The sequence below is a fragment of the Apus apus genome, chromosome 8 (genome assembly GCF_020740795.1).
Source record: "Apus apus isolate bApuApu2 chromosome 8, bApuApu2.pri.cur, whole genome shotgun sequence".
In the NCBI taxonomy this organism is placed as follows: Eukaryota; Metazoa; Chordata; class Aves; order Apodiformes; family Apodidae; genus Apus; species Apus apus.
Window position 1 is genome coordinate 1,126,898 of NC_067289.1, and position 19,177 is coordinate 1,146,074.

At 44.9% G+C, this 19,177-nt stretch overlaps 1 protein-coding gene across 6 annotated transcripts in view; it reads left to right on the top strand.

Annotated features, from left to right (window-relative positions):
- Positions 1–19,177, top strand: part of STAG1 (stromal antigen 1) — a 138,254-nt gene that overhangs the window by 87,939 nt on the left and 31,138 nt on the right. For all 6 annotated transcript variants that reach the window (XM_051625905.1, XM_051625904.1, XM_051625910.1 and 3 more), the window contains 6 exons: positions 2,778–2,870; positions 2,992–3,081; positions 3,960–4,163; positions 7,051–7,121; positions 13,330–13,417; positions 14,919–14,999. In XM_051625905.1, the coding sequence (XP_051481865.1) occupies positions 2,778–2,870; positions 2,992–3,081; positions 3,960–4,163; positions 7,051–7,121; positions 13,330–13,417; positions 14,919–14,999 (627 nt within the window). The remainder of the gene's footprint in view (positions 1–2,777; positions 2,871–2,991; positions 3,082–3,959; positions 4,164–7,050; positions 7,122–13,329; positions 13,418–14,918; positions 15,000–19,177) is intronic.

Below are 19,177 nucleotides of genomic sequence, written 5' to 3' on the forward strand. Positions count from 1 at the left end.
AAGTGGGACTGCACAGGTAGCTCTGACCTGTGGGTGTGACTGTGGTAACATAAAATAATTGTCTACAGTGTCACAGAATCACAGCATGTCAGAGGTTGGAAGGGACCTCTGAAGATCATCAAGTCCAACCCCTTTGCCAGAGCAGGACCAAAATCAGGGCAGGTCACTCAGAAAGGCATCCAGACAGGTCTGGAAAGTCTCCAGAGGAGACTTCATAACCTCTCTGGGCAGCCTGTCCCAGGGCTCTGTCACCCTCACAGGAAAGAAGTTCTTCCTCATGTTGAGGTGGAACTTCCTGGGCTCCAGTTTGAATCCCTTGCCCCTTGTCCTGCACCAGGGCACAAGTGACAAGAGCTTGTCCTGCCTTCTTGATGCCCTCATGTATTTATAGACATTCATTGGATCCCCCCTCAGTCTTCTCCTCTCCAGACTGAACAGCCCCAGGTCTCAGCCTTTCCTTGTGGATGTCACATGCTGACACTTTTCAATTAGATTTTATAATTGGTGTGTCTTGTTTCACATGAACACGTTTTGAAGAAAAGAGTAGAGTCTCTGTTTCTGGACATAAGGGGTTTTGTTTCATTTTGGCTTTTGCATTGCCAAGTAATGTAAATTTGCAGCATTAAAATAATTTAAAATTACTTTTTCAATATTCTTTTTCTCATACCCCTGCCCTACACTGGTACCCACAGCTACAGCCCTTCATGTTAAATCTAGATCTTATTTTATAGTGACTGTTAGAGGATCAGTGGAATTCCATTCCTGTGGCTGGGCTGCACTTACAGGCCTTTCAGTGTAAGTGACAAGGTCAGGGGCTGGACAGGCTTTCAGCTGCACTCTCCATGAACACAGCATCCATGTTCCAAGAGAGTCTCAGCTCCCCAGGAGTACTTCCCTGATTTTTGGCAGTCCCCTCTTATTTAGCTTAGACTAAAATGAAATAAACCCCTGTGAGCATTTGGTACTTTTGTTAGGTTCTGTTCTGAATAATCGTAACTAGCTTATTAAAGAAAGGCACAGACTTACTAAAGATGAGATCTGGAGGGGGATTTAGCATTCTTTATTTCTAAACTAAATGCAATTACTTAACTTCTTAATCTTTATGTGCCTGAAGCAATTAACATTGTGTCCAAAACCAGCATCCCAGGAAAAGCTCCAAGAAATCATCGATTTAAACATTCTTTCTGAACCTTAATTTATAAAGCATATTCTGAGAAATTCCTAGTTTATTAAAACAATTCAGGGGTGAGGGGGAATCTGTGAAAGCATTACTGAGATTTACACAATTGTGTATTATCTTGGGTTACCAAAACTGCCCTGCAAGCACAACTTCCCTGTGTTTAATTGCCACCTGTAAAACCATTCGAGCAGACTAAGCTCCCTTTAAATGTAACAAGAAAATTCATGTTTGTATTTTCTCCTTGGAGCACCAAATAATGTCACTATTAGCTTTCTGGGTATTTTTTCTGTCTCAAGAGATCTAAAATCCAGTGCTGTTGACTTCAGCTAATTCCTTAGCCTTAGATTTTCAATGTCTGTATTTTTCAAAGCTAATGAAAACAATTCAGTAAAATAAAATTCACCTTCTGAAGGAAGATCAAAAGAGCCTTGAGATCATCCTGGGGACCCAGATTAATTCCTAGCACCACTGAACATCAATATTTGGTCACCAGAACTTGTCTGGATTATTACGGGGAGCGGCAGCCTGAGTGGCCAGCAGCATTCCCACTGCCTTTCCATGTGCTGGGGAAGTGGTTCTTTGCCCTGTTACAAATGTGTTTTCCTTCACTGATTTGGATTCCTGGTCTCACACAGGCTGCCTGTCACCCCAGCACATGGTTGGTTTCAGCTGTTCCTCCTCACTTGCAGGAGGTGTAGGTATGACATTCAGCTTTTGCTTCTTTTCAGTTAGCTCGGGAGTTGTGGGATGGTAACTGCAGGGATCTCTGCCTGGGCAGTGGAGCTTTGTCACGTTCCCATCATCTCACTGGTGGATTCTGAGTTTAAATGGGAGCAGATTCCTAATGATGTACTCACCTTCTTGTGAAATAGTTTCTTCTCTGACTTTAGCTTGTAACCCTTATTGTGCAGTCTGGCAGCTTTGCTATTCATAAAGCTAACTGGAGTATTTTATTGTCATTATTTGTTTTCAAAAGTGTCATTTTCTGAAGGCAAGAAGCCAGATGTAAGCTTTTATGGAGCATGCTGTTCTGATTATTGTCTCATATTCACTGTTCCAAGGTGATTTTGCTATGACAGCATTAGGAGCTTCAGTGAATCTGTCAGTGACATTGGTATGAGTTTGGTGAAGTTGGATGTATGGTCTCACTGAGAGTGACATTCCAGTTCAGAGAGGAGACCATGAATCTGCCAGCAGAAGTCACCGTTACAGTGTGCTTTGGTTTTGGTTTTCTTAGTGGTAATCCAGTTCTCCCTGAGATCTTACAGTGTGTGCTCGGTGTGTGAAAGCTCAGTTCTCTTGGAAGCAACAGCAAAACTTCCCCTGACTTGGGTTATATTTGATTCTCAATCCTAAAAAAAAGTTGATGGATCAACATGCTGGATGATGTTTTCCTTTTCAATCACAGCTTGTTAGGACACGTGGTCCTCCCATTTAATCACTCCTGAGTCCAAATGAGTTTTTTTATTCCCTCCTCTTTTGATTTATTAAAAATAAACTTGCATGGATTTTTGTTTGTAATGCAAACTTTAGAAAAAAATAATGAATGCTACATGCAGGAATTGTATTTACTTTTTTTATTTGTGATCACTTGCAGGTCTTGACAGCAAAAGAAAGAAAAACTCAGATAGATGACAGGAATAAATTGACTGAGCATTTCATTATTGCACTTCCTATGTTGCTGTCAAAGGTACATTTTTCAACTAAACCTCTCCCTGGTGTTTACAACTGCCTTTCAGTTTTTTCATCCTGTACTGCAGGTGTTTATTTTTACTTCACTATTGTTTTGTTTTGTTTCAATGATGCTCTAGTATTCAGCTGATGCCGAGAAGGTTGCGAATCTCCTGCAAATCCCACAGTATTTTGATCTGGAAATCTACAGCACGGGCAGAATGGAAAAGGTAGAGTGCATGGGGCAAGAAGACTGGCTGCTCTCAGGTACCTGAGTTCTGTGCTCATCACACAGGACTGAGCCTGCATTTGCAGTGTCAGTCATACACACAGATCACACAGAATCACCAAGGCTGGAAAAGACCTCTGAGATCATCAGGTCCAGCCTATGACCTGACACCACCACATTCCCAGACCATGGCACTAAGTGCCACCTCCAGCCTTTCCTAGAGCACCTCCAGGGATGGTGCCTCCACCACTTCTCTGGGCAGCCCATTCCAATGTCTGATCACCCTCTCCATGAGGAAGTGCTTCCTGATATCCAACCTAAACCTCCCCTGGAGCAGCTTCAGGCCAGGCCCTCTTGTCTTGTTGCTGGTTGCCTGGAAAAAGAGCCCAACCCCACCTGACCACAACTTCCCTTTAGGTGGTTGTAGAGAGTGAGAAGGTCCCCCTTGAGGCTTCTCTTCTCCAGACTAAACACCCCCAGCTCCCTCAGCCCATCCCTATAAGACTTTCTGTCCAGTCCCTTCACCAGCCTCATTGTCTCCTCTGGACCTGCTCCAGCACCTCAAGATCCTTCTTGCAGTGAGGGGCCCAGAGCTGCACCCAGTGCTTGAGGTGAGGCCTCTCCAGTGCTGAGCACAGGGGGAGAATCACCTCCGTGCTCCTGCTGGCCACACCATTCCTGATACAAGCCAGGATGTCATTGGCCTTCAGGGCCACCTGAGGCACACTGCTGGCTCATGTCCAACCAGTTGGTTGTCAACCAATGTTCCCAGTTCCCTCTCTGCTGGGCTGCTCTTCCTTGATTTGGTGTGTACTTTGGATGACTTCAAGCTTCATTGTTCTGTTAAGGTGAAACCTGAACTTCTTTTCTGATCTACAGCATCTGGATGCCTTACTGAAACAGATCAAGTTTGTGGTGGAAAAGCACGTGGAATCAGATGTTCTGGAAGCCTGCAGCAAAACCTACAGCATACTCTGTAGTGAGGAATACACCATCCAGAACAGAGTTGACATAGCCCACAGCCAACTTATTGATGAATTTGTGGATCGATTCAACCATTCTGTAGAGGACCTGCTGCAGGAGGTTTGTTTCCTTAAAGTTGATTTGGTTAGACTACCTAAAATATGCTATGATAAATTGCAGAAAAACATTCTTACCAGGTCATGGAATCATCCTTCTGAAGATGTAGTTCAGCAACTCTTTCATCATTATTTGGAGCTGTTTCTCCATGTAGAAAATCCCTTGACCTTGCCATTAAGCCTGCAAAGCATTGATGCTGGAAAACAAAGACCATGGGACAATCCTGAAAATTAAGTCTAGTATCTGAACAATCCACTTAACAAATGAAAGGGATGAACAGGTGAAAGCTGATGAAAAATGCAGGAAATGGTACATTGACATGAGTGCTGGTGGTAATTCCAGTAGTCCCAAATGGATATCCAGGCAGCAGAATCAAGATGGGATTATGGTTAGAATGGGAGAGAGGATTTAGTTAAAATATTTATAATAGCCTGTTGAAAGAGCTCTGGAAAGAGTGAAATAGAGATACAAGTCTGAAACCTGGAGGCACCCAGGATTTACTGACAAGAATTTATCCTTCAAAATGCTTAAATTTATCCTTCAAAATACATAAAAAAGAGTATGTTAAGTAAGAATAGAAACCTTACTTACTTTTTCTTGCTTTCCATCAATATAACTTTGTGTTGCACTACTTAATTTGTTGCAATTCTCATGCTTTTGAAACATAACTTATGGGCTGCATAGATCTTCTTCATCACTTCTGGTTGTGCACTGCACTGGGCAGACACAGCATTTTTTATGTAGATTTCTAGGAAATTAAGCCACAGGCTGGTTTAGAATTAAGACAATAAAGAAAATAGCTTTTTAAAATCTTTAAATAATATGCCACACACAGACATCCTGTGTATGTGCCTTGTCACATTACAGGGTGAATAAAGATGTGTCTGTTGGCTGGGAATGTCCATGAGTGAGCAGGCAGGGCAGGCAGCTGCAGCCCAGGCCACCACTCTGCATTCTCTGGTAGAATCCATCTGCTCTCTAATTGCCATCTTAGATGAGCTTTCTCAGAGGCTTCTGGGCAGAATGTGAAAAGACCTTCCAGAGTTTGTGCAACCAGCTGCTTGTGGCAAGGGAGTCCTTGCAGTAATGCCACCTTACATGTCTTGGATGTCTGTTTCAGTAGCCATAGGTTTGTGAAGTTCCTCACCTCTGGTCAATAGGACCAAAAACTCCAAGACAAAAAAACCTTGGGTTTTGCTACTTGGGTAGCAAAAATGGCTAAAGTTGGACTGCCAGCACAAAGATCAGCTTCAGACCCAGCTGAGTTCTCCACGCCAGGTGCTTTGCAACTGAACGCCGTGAACAGTGGCCTTGGCTGTTTCATGGGTACCCACTGACAGAGGTTTATGAACTCTGGTCATGTCCTCACCTTTTGCACTCTCCACACATCCATGACCCTGGTTCAGTCTGGCTCTGTATGCAGGAACAAACCTGTGTTGTTTCTGCAAACCTGGCTCTTGGAGAATCTTCAGCTCATGTCTCCCCAGCCAAGCTCAGATCAGCCAAAGTGTCTCATGGACACTGTCTGGCTTCAAGATGGAGGAAAGTGCCTGTGGGGTTTTTTCAAGAATCACACCAAGAAGCAAGTGGAATCCCAGTGCTTGGGCCCTGTCTTGCCATGTCTGTTCCATGGTCTTGTCAGAAGACATGATGGAAATGTCTCCTTTCAGCTTTTCCTCATAGTTGAATCTCAAGCTTCTCCAAAGCAAACGCCATGTTTGTTCTCTCTGGAGACACTCATGTAACACCCAGTATAACAAGGACAGTTAGGTTTGACTGAGGATGCAGCTTGTTTGGAAGAGCTTCCTTGATCAGCTGTATAGAAGTTGCTCATCCATGGATCTATTCAAGGATTCAGAGGTGACATTCTGTTCCTTGATAGAATCATAAAGTGGTCTGGAAGGGACCTAAAGGATCATCTAGATCCAACCCCCCTGCATGGGCAGGGACACCTCCCACTAGATCAGGTTGCTCAGAACCCCATCCAACCTGCCCTGCAATACTTCCAGGGAGGGGGCTCCATAGCAGAGGTGCTCCAGCCCTCGGATCATCTCTGTGGCCTCCTCTGGACCTCCATGTCCAGAACTGGACACAGTACTGCAGGTGGGATCTCAGGAGACCTGAGGAGGAGAATCACTTCCTGTGACCTGCAGGCCATGCTGCTTTTGATACAGGATTTTTTCACCCAGGAAAAATCCACTCATCTTTCTATTACTATTGCTGAGACACCCACAGATAATTTCTTCAACAATAATCCCAAACTCAGTCAGTTCCCAAACAGGAACACTTAGGTTCCTCCTGCTGTACAGCAGCTCCTCCTCCTCTGACGTACCCATTCTCCACAGTGGTGCTGTGAAGACAAGAACCAGCCCTCTAGTTCTGTCAGTGCCTTTTCCATCATCCACCATCATCCTTTCTGGAAGCCAACAGTCCAGTTAGGCTTGAGTTTGGTTTAGCACCAGTTTAGAATGTCAAGAAAGCCATTTTCCTACTGATCATTTTCAAAAACTTGCTGTTTCTGGTGTGGCAGAATCTCAAACATTTGGCTTTTTCCTGGTAGCCTGTTCCTCAGCTGGTGGTTAAACTGCAGTTCTGTCGTGTTGGTGAAGTAAGAATTCTGATTTTATTCTTGGGAATAGTTTCTGCTGCTACTGGTTTGAGTCTGGACACAGTGATGCTGCTGAATACTGATGATCTTGCTTCTTTCCGAGTGCTATGTAGTGGTTATTTAAATATTCATTTTATTAGGGAGTCTAGATAAAAGTCACTGGAAAATGTGGGATTGGTTTTGGTGTCAACATAAACCCCCAAAGAAACCTGCTCCTCCCCATGCAGTGCTGAGCTGTGCTGGATTGCTGAGCTCTCCTAATGGTTTCCCTTCCACTTTCAGGGAGAAGAAGCTGATGATGATGACATATACAACGTGCTCTCCACATTAAAGAGATTAACCTCTTTCCACAAGTAGGTGATTTTTTTTCTCTCAAAAATGTATTATGTTAATTTTATCTCTTCAGTGACTTTCAGTTGATGTCTAGTGTCAAGAAATGAGAAAATCTGTGGCCTGAAATATGAAATACTGAGATTGATGAATGATTAGTGGTATTTGGCAGTATAACTGTTTGGATAAATCTGTGTCCATGGTTAGTTAATGCCATTACTTGTACAGTTTGATTGGCAAGTGGCAAACCATCCCTTGCACTAACAGCTTTTATACCTGTGAGTGTCTTACCAAAAGTTGTACCTCCCTGCATGACAGTCAGTGCATAAGGGACACTTCCTGAAATGTCTGCTTTGAGCCTCAGCTTGGGAGAGCCCTGGGGGAAGTTGTTTCTTTCAGTTTCTTGATGCCTTTGAGATGTTTCTCCTTAAAATAAGTAGTAGTAGTAGTAATAATAATAGTTTATTATGAGAGCCTGGAAGATGCATTCTCTTCCTATGGAAATACTAAGAGTAGTTTCTAGTGTAGCTGTTGGCAAAGTCTCACTGTGTGGATTGCACAGAAACTCTTCCCTAAGCATGATGCAGCTCAGTGGAACCAGGCAGCAGCTCCTCGGGGTCCTGCTGCTCTGAGACCTGCTGGCACCCACAAAACTTGTAGAGCAACCTGAACATTTTCACTTGAACTGAGAATTTTGGGGCATGGCACAAAGACCTCATTGTCCCCTCCTATTAACTATAGGAATTAATTGCTCCTGGTCAGTATGTAAGAAAGCTTCATGAGAGGCACAGAGCATTCCTTCCTTCTCACAAGGTGCAGGGGGACCTTGCTCCTGCCACCTCTTTTCTACAAATTGTTTTTAGTGATTTCATTTATCTTTTTGAGCTTAATCTTCACTCACCCTAAATTCTGCATTGGGTCATTGTCTGAAATGGTTCTGCAATATCTGCTCTTTGTTTCCATTCAGCAAGAGTCCCACGGAGGTCATTAAATCGTTACTAATTTCCTAGTGCAGCAGGGTAACACGTGTGCAAATTAGGTTTTTAGTCTCCCTGGCAACATGCTGGAGCCACATCTGCCTTTCCTGAGGGGACTGGTGAAAGCTCCAGTTCACATCCAAGAAATACTCAGGTCCTAGGCTTTTCTGAGAGTCCTCCATGTATATTTTAACCTGTAGGGTTCCAAATCTCTAGAGATTTCCATCAGACCGTAAAGCAAGCTTTGTAGGATAACACACAAATTTGGGCAGAGACTTCTACCTTCACCTTAAAAGAATGGGAAAGAGAAAAGAATCAAAGCTGAAGAGCAGCTGTGTGTCATTTCTCAGTTGATTTGTTCTTACAGTTCAATGGGAATTTCTAATTAATCTCTGCTTGCATATAGAGAAGTAATGGAATCTTTTCATTGCTCCACTGAATGTGACACCTGATGTGGTTTCTTTGTGAAAGGAAACAATCCTACCATCCCAGACAGAATTTTTGCCAAAGCTGTAGCTGTGAGATTAGGATCTTCAATTCAAAACTGACATTGATCATTCTCACCTCAAGAACAGTGGCTGTTGTCTGAAACTGTCCCTGTCTGTCAGCAACTGGGAGCCAAAGGAAATGAAATCAATGGAAGAAGCTGAAGTTGCAGGTGAACAACTGACACCTTTCAGATGTGGTGGAAGTGCCCTGACAAAGTAGTTGCTGCAGCTTTGGAAAGAAACCAGTTCCTCTTCTTCCAGAAAGAGAAACTTTGCTGTGCTTGTGTTCCTTGGTAGTTGCTGCTTCTTCATATTTTAGGAAAAAGAAGCCCAGCAAGGTGGAAATAACATGGCAGGGGATTATCAGCAAAGCTTTGCAGACCAAAAAGCTTCTCTACTGAGATCTCCCAAGCCTGAGCTATGACCCCCTTTCTGGGAGGGTCATGGCAACAAAGGGCTCACAGCACACTTTTTAATTCGTGTCTTTCCATCAAACAAGGATAGCAGTATTCCAATACAAATGAAATTCATTATTACATTGCTTCCTTCCAAGTTTTCACAATATAATAATACATTTTCTTGAGGTCTTCTGACTGGAACACCTGGGGTGTGTACTTGGGCCTCTCTTTTAGCCAGGGTGTGGTGGTTTAACTCTGGGCCAGTGAGGAAATGAACGACAGATGCTCTTTGTTAACCCTCCTCCCTCCCCTTACAGGGAACAAGAGAGGGAGTAAGGGAGAGAGACTCTTACAGGTTGGAAACTAAACTACACAGCTTTAATGACATAGTAGTGATGAAAAGGAAAATAAATACATATAAATATATACAAACATACACAAAAGCACTATGGTGCTTCCCCCCCCAACCAGTAACGCCCACGTCACCCTGAGGCTGCAGGGCAGGCCCTGGAAGAGTCACCAGCTTGACTCCTGGAGTCAGTGGCAGATGGGAGCTGGGATGCAGGAGTGCTAGGGTGCAGGAACTTTGGGATCAAAGGCAGATAGACAGATGGAGTCCTCCCAGGATGCCAGCTATGGATGAAGGGGGTGAGCCCCTCGTGACCCCTCAAATTTGTACCCAGTATGACATGGATGGGATGGGATCACAAAATCACAGAATATTGGGGCTTGGCAGGGACCTTGAAAGATCATCTAGTCCAACCTACCTGCCAGAGCAGGATCCCCAAGAGTAGATCACACCCGTCCAGGCAGGTTTGGAAAGTCTCCAGAGAAGGAGACTCCACAGCCTCTCTGGGCAGCCTGTCCCAGGGCTCTGTCACACTAACAGTGGAAAAGCTTTTCCTCATGTTTACATGGAACCTCCTGTGCTCCAGCTTGTGCCCTGTGCTCCTTGTCCTATCATTGGACACCACGGATACTTGGTTAACTTTGGTCACCTGTCTGGTCCACTTCTCCCCAAAGGAGGGTCTCAGGTGTGACCCTTTACTCCCTTCTAGTTCCAGAGCATAAGATGTTTTCTCAGACCCCAGCAGGGGCCTTGGTTCTGCACACCATTCTCTGGCTGTGACTATAAACATGGAGTGTGATCAGTCCTAAAGGCAGACACTGACTGGAAAACATGCTGGTAGTTTCAGCAACTGCAGCTACTTGGAAGGGATTTAACTGAAAAGTGAAATCACAGAAAAAGAAATTAGTTCTATCCTGGCTCAAACCAGGGCACAGGGTCTCACTGATATTTATTGCCTTTTTTTCTCTCTGTAAGTGCATGGAGACAATTTTTGGATGTTGACTCCAGCCCAATTCACACACATCAGTGCTGTAGCAGTCTGTGTGCTGCAAAAACATGCATTTCTTACTTGATTACTTCCGTTGATTCCGTGCAGGTCCCATGAATCTCAAGCATCATCTCCAGTACTCTGGATGGGCCCTTTTGATGCTGTCTTGTATATAGAACATTGTTTCACATTTAGAAGTCACAGGTGTTGGCACCATTGTCCAGGAGTCCTCAAATAGGATAGGGAATGGGATTCCTTCCTGGCACATGGGCACCACAAGCCTGCAGTGGCTGTAGGAACTCTGCAGGTACAAGCCATGTTTTTAGCAATATGAGCATGAGCAGTCGGGACACTTCCAAGCTAGGAAAATTCATGGTCACACCAGCAGATCTTCTCTTTCTGTTACAGAAACCTTTTGCTGAACCTTGTTTCCAGTAGTTGAGCAGTACATCCTCCAGAGTAAATTACTCAGGAATTTGTTCTATCCAGAAATAGAAATGATGATAAATGAAACCTCAGTAGCAAAAGCAGACTGGACCTGGCTTGGCTGCTCAGAGCCCATGGGACAGCTTGGGCTTGGTGGGGCTTGTTTTCTGTAATCCATGGGGACTCTGACATGGAAGACACTAAGGGAAAATTCTGCATTGTGTCAATTTTCCTTCGAGGAGCTTCTGTCAGCCTGAAACTGTGTGGAGTTTATTGAGTCCAGTTACAACTTTTAATTTTGTTTGCTAAGCAGCTCAAAAGAGACAAGGGTGGGCCGGAACATGCCTGAGTTTAATGTGGAGGCTCTTCTTGAAGGAAGTTTATATTGAAAAGCCCTGTACAGCTTGAAAAATTCCAGCTCTGTAGAGCTTTGGAAGCTGTGAAGCCCTTCCTGAGCTGAGCTGCACTGCCAGGCTCCCAGCAGAGCTGTCAGGGCCATGGGGCACATCCAGCACAGCCACCCCACCTGGAGGGCTCCAAAATGCAAAGGCAGGAATGAGACAGTTTTTCTTTCCTATTCTCTGTAGGATAATCTCTGCTATCTGCCTCTGCACACCACGGAGGCTTTACTGCTTTAATTACAGTGCTGTAATTAAGGAGGTACAGCTCTGCTCTGCTAGCAGCCCTGTGGGTTGCTGAAGCAGCCTCCATGTGCTGGATATCCCCAGGGAGAGGCACTTCTCTGACAGCCCATAGTTTATCTGTGAAGCATTTTATTTCCATACTTTGAAGAACCTCCAGAATGTAAGGCAGGGGGAGTATTTTTACATTTTTGTTTCCTTTTTTTTGAAGTTTTCCTATTGTTCTAGTCATGGATTTGATTTAGAAGTCAGGACACAGCTTGGCTCAGTGACACAGCCCTAGAGCACATCCTGCACTTGCTCTCAGCACAGGGACATTAATTGTTCTGTGAAACCTTTTATCAGTGAGGTTTTCGAGGGCTTTAGTGTGGGAAGCATCTCATACTGGGGGTTTCAACAGGATCTAAGGCATTTCCAGTCTTGAGTTCAACCTGTGTCTGTTTTGGAGCTGAAGTATTATTCTTTCTGGCTGAACAGGGGAGTTAATTATTTAAAGTCAGGCAGCTCCGAAGCAGTGGAAAAGGTGAGCATGTCTGGGTGATCGAGGTGCTGGGATGAAAGGGAGTCAGATGCAAGAGGCTGTTTTACCTAATTTAGATTTGTCAGTTCAGTCTGAGTATCTTTTCTTCCAGGTGAGTATTTTAGTCACCAGGTTTCTAATTATTCTGAGGTGCTTTGCTCTTTTATCAGCATATTATAAATTGTTTTAAATTATCTTAGTTTCATTCCACTGCAGAAAAATGTGTTAAACCTAAACTTTTTTGTGAGAGAGAATTTTTGACTTTCAGGAAACTTGATGTTTTGTGATTTTGTATGTATTTCTTGGTTCTGTATTAAAAAAGCTGTATCCTAAGCTGGTGAGGTCTGTAAGGCTTTTGAAGATATGTTGCTAATCTCATTTGTATTCATCTTGCTGGAGAATCAAGTTGGGAAAGCATGAATGGGGGTGGCAGCCACCACCTCTGTCTCCTACACATGTGTATCATGTTGCCTTACTTTAGATGTTTCAAGATATTTAGTATCTAGTGCTAATATATCTATTACTTTTCTCTAAATGATAGGGCAGAAAACCATGTCACTTTATTTTGCATAAAGCAGTTTTTCATTCCATATACATTGCTGGATTTTGGCCACAGCTCTGCTGCAATGGCAGAGAAGTGCCTTCTGGAATTCTGACTGGGTTTAGAATAACAAAATCAAAGAATTCTGTGATTCTAAACAAAATCACCAAGGCTGGAAAAGACCTCTGAGATCATCAGGTCCAGCCTATGACCTGACACCACCACATCCCCAGACCATGGCACTAAGTGCCACCTCCAGCCTTTCCTTGGACACCTCCAGGGATGGTGCCTCCACCACTTCTCTGGGCTGTCCATCCCAATGTCTGATCACTCTCTCCATGAGGAAGTGCTTCCTGAGATCCAACCTAAACCTCCCCTGGAGCAGCTTCAGGCCAGGCCCTCTTGTCCGGTCACTAGAAGAGCCCAACTCCACCTGACTACAACCTCCCTTCAGGTAGTTGAAGAGAGTGAGAAGGTCCCCCCTGAGTCTCCTGAAGACTAAACACACCCCCAGCTCCCTCAGCCCATCCCTATAAGACTTTCCCTCTGGTCCCTTCACCAGCCTCAATGCTCTCCTCTAGAACCAAAGATGATTTAGAGGCAACACTGAGAAGCAGCTTGTAGCTACAGTCAAGTAACCTTTAGAGGTGTGTGGGGAACAGAGAGTTTCTCTCGTCCCTGCAGAAACCCCATCTAGGGAAAGGTTTCTTCTCAGTTCTCAGCCCAGCTTCTGGTTTAGCAGTCTGTGAGCTGATGGGGAGCTGCCTGCTCAGCAGCCTGGGTGCTGGTGGCTTTTCACAGCTACCAAACTGCTCACAGAGCTGTCGGGTCACGCTGTATTCTTGCTGTGCTGTGGAGTTTGGAGGAACACAACTGATCTCTCTCTGTTCCCTCTCATTCTAGTGCTCATGATCTCACCAAATGGGATCTGTTCAGCAACTGCTACAGATTGCTCAGAACTGGAATTGAACACGGAGCCATGCCCGAGCAGGTACAGCAAGCAACACCTGCACTGCATCCTTTGGGGAGTCCAGGTTTCCAGGAGTCTAGTCGTAGAGAAATACCAATGATTAATGCACTAGTCTTCAGTTATTTAGGAAAAAATTGGAGTTTTGGGTGAAAGGCCACTGTCCAGAAGGTAACAAACCTTGGATTTTGTGATTTTTGAGCTACTTGCCTCACCTTTCTCATCTGTAAAGTAAGGAGAAACTGTTGTCCTGGCTGTGAAAAGCAATGCATAAGTCATGTTTACACTGAAGCCTGACACTTGTCAACTTTGGCCACAGTTACAATTACCACAAACTATTGTTGTGCACTGAAGGTAAGATGGAAGTTTATGAAAACTAGGAAAGAAGAATGAGGTCGAGCAGGGATGCTGGCCAGGTTTTCCAGTGGAGCTCTTCTAGTGGGCACATCTTGGGCTTGGTTTCTCCTACTTCAGTTTTAGTCTCCTCATGGATGAGCACAGGGACCAGTTCACGTTCTCAGGATTTTTAAACTGCAGACTCCAGTAGTTCAGCATATTTAAAGTTAAAATTTTATTTCAATTAGAAGCCTGTTGTTAATTCCAACCCAGCTTCACTTAGGGGGGGGGAAAAAAAATCCATTAAATAGTCTAAAAGTATTTTCTAGAAAGCAGCAGACAGAGGATGCACTGCCCCGTGCCAGGTGACAGGCTTTGAGTGTGGGACCTTCTGTGCTCTCTGGCTACTGGAAATGTGCTGCCTGGAGAGATGGGGGCAGGAGATAAAACCTGTCCATGCCACCACCAGCCACTGTGACAGTGATGTGGCTCCCCAAATACTTCTCTGAGATATTAAGAAGGTTCTGAGAGCTCAACTCTCCTCAGTATTTCCTCCCCCAGCCCACTGGAAGGAGTTTGCAGGAGAGCAATGAATCAGTCCTACCTTTCAAAAAAGTATTTTGTGATGTGTTACAAATTGGATTTATTCTGCACAGAACCACAAACTGTTGGAAGCATCTACAAGCCAAAAAGATTTGGAAATTTTAAACACCTAATATAGCTTTGAAATGTTAAAAAGACACCATGGATGCTTTTATGGGCACCACAAACAATAAGCCCAGTCTTTTCCATGAGAAAACTTGTATTTTCTTGTTTTTGGTTTTTTTTTTAGAAATTAGTTTCATGTTCATTTGACAATGGAACAAATTTCCAGCCATTTTTACTAGAATAGATGTATTTAAACAGATGCTTTTGAATGGAGAGATGTAGGTGTGGGGTTGGATTTCTACACCTCTTGCTGTGCTCTAATGCAATTTTCTGTTCTGTTTTCTATTATTTACTCAGTATTTTTTACACTTGTAGTAATCTGGTTCCTTATTGCACCAAGCTGACTAAGGGAAAATGTAAGATCCTTGAAAACAAAAAACTATCCCCTAAGAGCTGCTTTTTTTCTTCTCCCCAAAATGTAAGTTTTACACCCACTTTGCTGATCAGCTTGCTGGTGTGCTCTGTGTTCCCTCTGTTCCAGATCGTTGTTCAAGCACTGCAGTGTTCCCATTACTCCATCCTCTGGCAGCTGGTGAAGATCACTGAAGGCTCCCCTTCCAAAGTAAGTAGGTCATGGAGATTGCAGTGAGGAGACACAACTGGCCTAAAAAGGCATTAGAGCCATCGCTGCGTCGCTCCAGCCACTGTACAGTCATTTTATGTCGTTGTGAACCACAGAATGGTTTGGGTTGGAAGGTACCTGAAAGATCACCTAGATCCAACACCTCCCACCAGCCCCAGGTTGCTCCAAGCCCCATCCAACCTGCCCTTCAACACTGCCAGGGATGGGGCAGCCACAGCTTCCCTGGGCAACCTGGGCCAGGTTCTCTCCACCCTCACACTCCAGAATTCTCTCCTCATGTCTCACCTCAATCTCCCCTCTTCCAGTTTTCATCCATCCCCCTTGTCCTCTCCCTCCCTGCCCTTGTCCCAAGCCCCTCCCCAGCTTTCCTGGAGCCCCTTCAGGCACTGGAAGGTGCTCTAAGGTCTCCCTGGAGCCTTCTCTTCTCCAGGCTGAACACCCCAACTCTCCCAGCCTGTCTCCAGAGCAGAGCTGCTCCAGCCCTTGGATCATCTTTGTGGCCTCCTCTGGAACTTCCATTTACAGGAAGATTTCTGACACAGCCTGTCAACATGTAGGTCCATCCAGCTTCCTAGTACTTCACTGTAGCTGTGATGATGTAAAGCCAGAGGGAGGTGATGGTTCATAGGCTGGAGTACTTCAGCAAACCAATAGCTGCAAGAATTGGAGAGGCTTTGGTCATACAAACCTTTCAGGTTTGAAATAGAAGAACACAAAGCAAAATACAAACTGAGAACAGTTGTTTGATTTCTGTTTTGATACAGATGAGGGGAACTGTCCCTGAAAGAAAGGTCATTGGTAGCTGCAGGGAAGTGGGAGTAGGGGAAGGTGCCGTGAGAGGACAGTTACTAGGAAAGAAGTAGGAGCTGGAGACTGGGGAAGAGGAGGTAGATAAAAGATGAAAAGGTTAATGGGGATAAGGGAATTCATACTGTGTCATAAAACTCATCCTGTGTCCTTGGTTTTTTGCATCCAGCAGATTTCTCAATTTTTGTTCCCAGACTCATGTTTAGAAGATGATATTTTAGATTTCCCTTGAGATCCAACCTGAGAGATCAGAGATGCAGGGATTGATTTGTAAGAAATATTCATCTGGTGCCAGCAGGGTCCTTTGTGTGAGTTTGTGTGAGTTTGTGCTGGCAAATATTTGCTGCTCTGTTTCACCTCTTCAGTTCCCATGAAGGCATGCAATGCACAGGATAAAGAATCTAAACAGTTTGGCATTAAGCGTTCAAGGGTGTTTATGTTTCAGTGGGAGGAAGCATTTATTTTGGTAACAGTGGGCACATACTGGCAAGTCTTACATTTCTTGATCAAGTATCCTCAGCATCCATGACGTGTATCTTTTATTGCAGGGAGTTTGCAGGTGGGATGGGTGGTTCTGCTAAGATTTCTTTCAAAGTGAGTTCTCCTTTGAGTAGAGCTCAAAAATGCTTCATGGTTTTGTGCATGGGTTCTAGAGTGGAGTCACAGCTGACGACTGGGGGTGTACAGTTGGGAACAGAATCTTTTTGGAATGCTGTTATTCTTTGGTGTTCAGATGGCTCTTCCAAAAATACAGCCGCCTTTGGCAACTGTCCCAGGCATTATGCCCAAGGCCAGGGCACATTTATTCCTTTCTGAGGGACACTTCCCAGCTGTAACGTTGTGGGTTATGGCTGACCAGGGGGCTGGGTGTGCTGGTCTGGAGGTTTCCTGTGTGTGGCAGGGAAAAACTGTTTGACTCTTGTGGTTTAAATTAAATTAGAATCAAGTCAGCTCATCAGTTTATTAACAACATATGATTAACCTGCAGTCTGCAGCTGTTCACAAAGTGCTCTACCCCCTCTCCCCAAGAGACACACACAGTTTGGAGTGACTCATGCACCCCTCCCACAGGAAACGTGAGGGACAAGGCCATGGCCCTTCTTTTGGGAGCTTGAGATCCCCTGTTTGTGTGAGGCTGGTGCTCCAGCTTCATCTGCACGCGCCCCCAGAGCCCCCACAGCCACACGCAGCTGCTGCAGCCCTTTGGATGTGTGCCCCTCACTCAGGGCTTCCAGTGGGCAGGATGGGACACCAGGGCCTAGGCAGCCGTGTCTGACGTGGTTTGGCTGCTGCTCTGCTCCACCCCAAGATTCCTTTCCATGACCACGTTTTCCTGCTGCTTTTATACTTCTCAAGGCGACTCCTTTTCTCCAAAGCTTCTTGGTAATCTCCTAGTTCTGGGCTGCCCAGTTCCAGAGGGACAGGGATCTACTGGGGAGAGTCCAAGGGAGGCTACAAGGATGATGAAGGGACTGGAACACCTGCCTGATGAGGAAAGGCTGAGAGACCTGGGGCTGTTCAGTCTGGAGAGGAGAAGCCTGAGGGGGATCTAATGAATGTCTATCAATCCATGAGGGCAGCAAGAAGGCAGGACAAGCTCTTGTCACTTGTGCCCTGGGACAGGACGAGGGGCAGTGGATTCAAACTGGAGCCCAGGAAGTTCCACCTCAACATGAAGAAGAACTTTCCTGTGAGGGTGAGAGAGCCCTGGGACAGGCTGCCCAGAGAGGTTCTTCTGTCCAGAGTCTCCTTCTCTGGAGACTTTCCAGACCTGTCTGGATGCCTTTCTGAGTGACCTGCCCTGGTTTTGGTCCTGCTCTGGCAGGGGGGTTGGACTTGATGATCTTCAGAGGTCCCTTCCAACCCCTGACATGCTGTGATTCTGTGCTTAGTGTTCAATTTGGTCATTTCAAGCAAATTTCTTGTTAACTTTCCTGAGAGCATGATCAGTTTTTAGGCAAACACGCCCTGAGAACAGGTAGCTGTAGGTGTTCTGCTCACAGGCACCGTTGCCCTCCTGTTCTCATCTCATGGGCTGTTGTTTATCCTGGCTGTTACCAAGAAGGTGCCTGTGGATCCTCCACGCTCTGTAACATCATTTGCAGGTTGCAGGTTTGACCACAGAGCTTAAGGAAGAGATGTCAGCCTGAAGAGGCATCAAAGACATTTTGAGAAAAGAGTTATTTAATTACTGATTATTTGAATTAATAAGGAAGTCCACATTCTCTCCAATAACAAAGATTCCACCAGTTAAAAACAGCGCAGAGTTGGAGCAGAGTTATTTTAAAACTTTTTCAACGTAGCCTGTAGAAAAGAGGGAGTACTGTGGAATCATCTTGGTGTCCAAAATCGGAAAGGAGAAGGCAATTACTAGAAGGAAGGTTGCAGCAGGTAAGGATGAAAAGTGTAAGCCTTGAAATATCCATAGTCCTATGCTCCAGTTAATCTTTGGTCTTCCTCTCTGACCACGTTCAGAGGAGACTGAGGTCATGACTGTGTGGGCTTTTGGTGAGCAAACATGCTCTTTGTGGTGAACAGTGAGGTACTGGGGCCAGTGGTTTGAACTGAGTAGTTTGTGGGAGCAGTCAGTTGTAGCCTGGAGAAAAGCCTGTCAAAGTCAAAGCTGGTAATTTCTCAGCAAGAGGTCTCTTGTCTGTAGATCTTGGAGAGCAAAGGAGACTAGAGTTAGATTATACAGTTGTTGCTTCCATCCAGATTTCTTCATGTGTTCAGTAAACCAGGTGCCTGGGACCATTGCACTGTATGTGTATGGAACAAAAAGGAAATAGTTGCAGAAGAATAGAGTCCAGAATTTTAAAACAGTAAAAAGAAAAAAGACCCAGCAAGGATTCAGAGACGAGTCAAAGGTGAAACATTCTGAAGGAGCAGCAGCCAGCCGAGCCAAGGGTGTAGCCATTCCAGAGGGATTAGTAGGCAGAGGGATTAGTAGGGTGGATTTAAAGAGGAATTAAAAAACCCAACATAGTGACTTGGTGACTTTTCATATTTATATGGGCACAATGAGAAAAAGCACAAAATGCTGAAGGGAAGAGTCACAAGGTGCAAAAGGTCGGATCATGTTCCTGGAAGCTGATGGCTCTGGAGGAGCTGGAGTTAGTGCTGCAGAGAAGGAGGTGGGAGAAAGGGCAGTGGGCACATGGAAAGAAGAGGTTTGGTAGATGAACCTAGCAAAAACACAGCATTTCCAAATGGCTTCAATGGAAAAAAAAAACAAGCTTCAATTTAAAGCTAGAAAATAAGTGAAGATTTGTAGCTGGACATGGTGTGACCACAGCTGGTCGGTGAGGAGTAGGGGCAAAGCTGGTCCTTGCTCTGAGCAGCTCCTCCTT